The sequence below is a fragment of the Leiobunum rupestre genome, chromosome 7, assembly GCF_980474605.1.
Source record: "Leiobunum rupestre chromosome 7, qqLeiRupe1.1.hap1, whole genome shotgun sequence".
Lineage (NCBI taxonomy): Eukaryota > Metazoa > Arthropoda > Arachnida > Opiliones > Sclerosomatidae > Leiobunum > Leiobunum rupestre.
In genome coordinates, this window is record NC_143390.1 from 5,657,884 (window position 1) to 5,658,766 (window position 883).

At 44.6% G+C, this 883-nt stretch overlaps 1 protein-coding gene across 1 annotated transcript; it reads right to left on the minus strand.

Annotated features, from left to right (window-relative positions):
• LOC149934172 (uncharacterized) lies at positions 1 to 588 on the minus strand. Its single transcript, XM_090153387.1, has one exon. The coding sequence runs from the start codon at positions 586 to 588 to the stop codon at positions 1 to 3; it is 588 nt and encodes a 195-aa protein (XP_090009513.1).
• Between the last annotated feature and the right edge of the window lie 295 nt (positions 589 to 883).

Genomic DNA, 883 nt, shown 5'->3' on the forward strand with positions numbered 1-883 from the left:
TCAGGCTCTGGGATCGCCATCAAGGCCCAGGAGTGAGAGTGCAGATAATGGCCGAGAATTCAGGCAATCTTCAACTTGGCACAAGATTGTATTCATCTCCTCGAATGTTAGTGTGGTGAGACCCACGACTTGCTTCAAATGGAATTTGGTGGATTTGACACCTGCTTCCCAAAAACCTCCGAAATTGGGTGCCGCGGGTGGGTTGAAATGCCAATGGATTCCTTCCTCGAAGGACCAATGAGCGACTGAGCTGCGGTTGTATTGCATTTTTGCGAACTTCAGGAAATCTCGAAGTTCTCTGCTGGCGCCTTGGAAGTTAGCACCACAGTCACCGTACATATCAGAGCTCTTTCCCCTTCCTGCTGTAAATTGTTTTAGTGCTGCAATGACGGCATCAGAAGTCATGTCACTGACTATTTCCAAATGGATGGCTCGGGTGACAAAATAGACAAAGAGTGTGATATACGCCTTGAATATCCGTTGTCCACGTAGTTTCATGACCTTTAAGGTAAATGGCCCGGCGTTGTCAACCCCGTATCGAAGAAAGGCTCTGGCTGCATTGACACGAGCGGCTGGAAGGTCTGCCATTTGCCCAGTAGCGGCGCTAAGGGTGGGCTGAAGTGGGCTTTAGCCCCCTTGCATTTCTGAGAGGGGCCACATATTTATATTAAAAGGGCCACATATTCATAATTAAGAGGCCACATATTTTAATTTATGAATTTTCATTATCTCTAGAAATTTGTTTTATTGCGAAGAAACGTTTTTCTGGAAAAAATCTTTCAAAATCAATTTGTTTACTCAAAAAGGTAGTAGACCATAAACATATAGATTCGGGAGGAAGGTACCGGAAATTGAGAAAAAGTTGAAAAGAAAGGGGCTTATG

Excerpts from the sequence above, each read along its gene's own strand:
- LOC149934172 (XM_090153387.1), bottom strand. The coding sequence starts at position 588 with ATGGCAGACCTTCCAGCCGCTCGTGTCAATGCAGCCAGAGCCTTTCTT.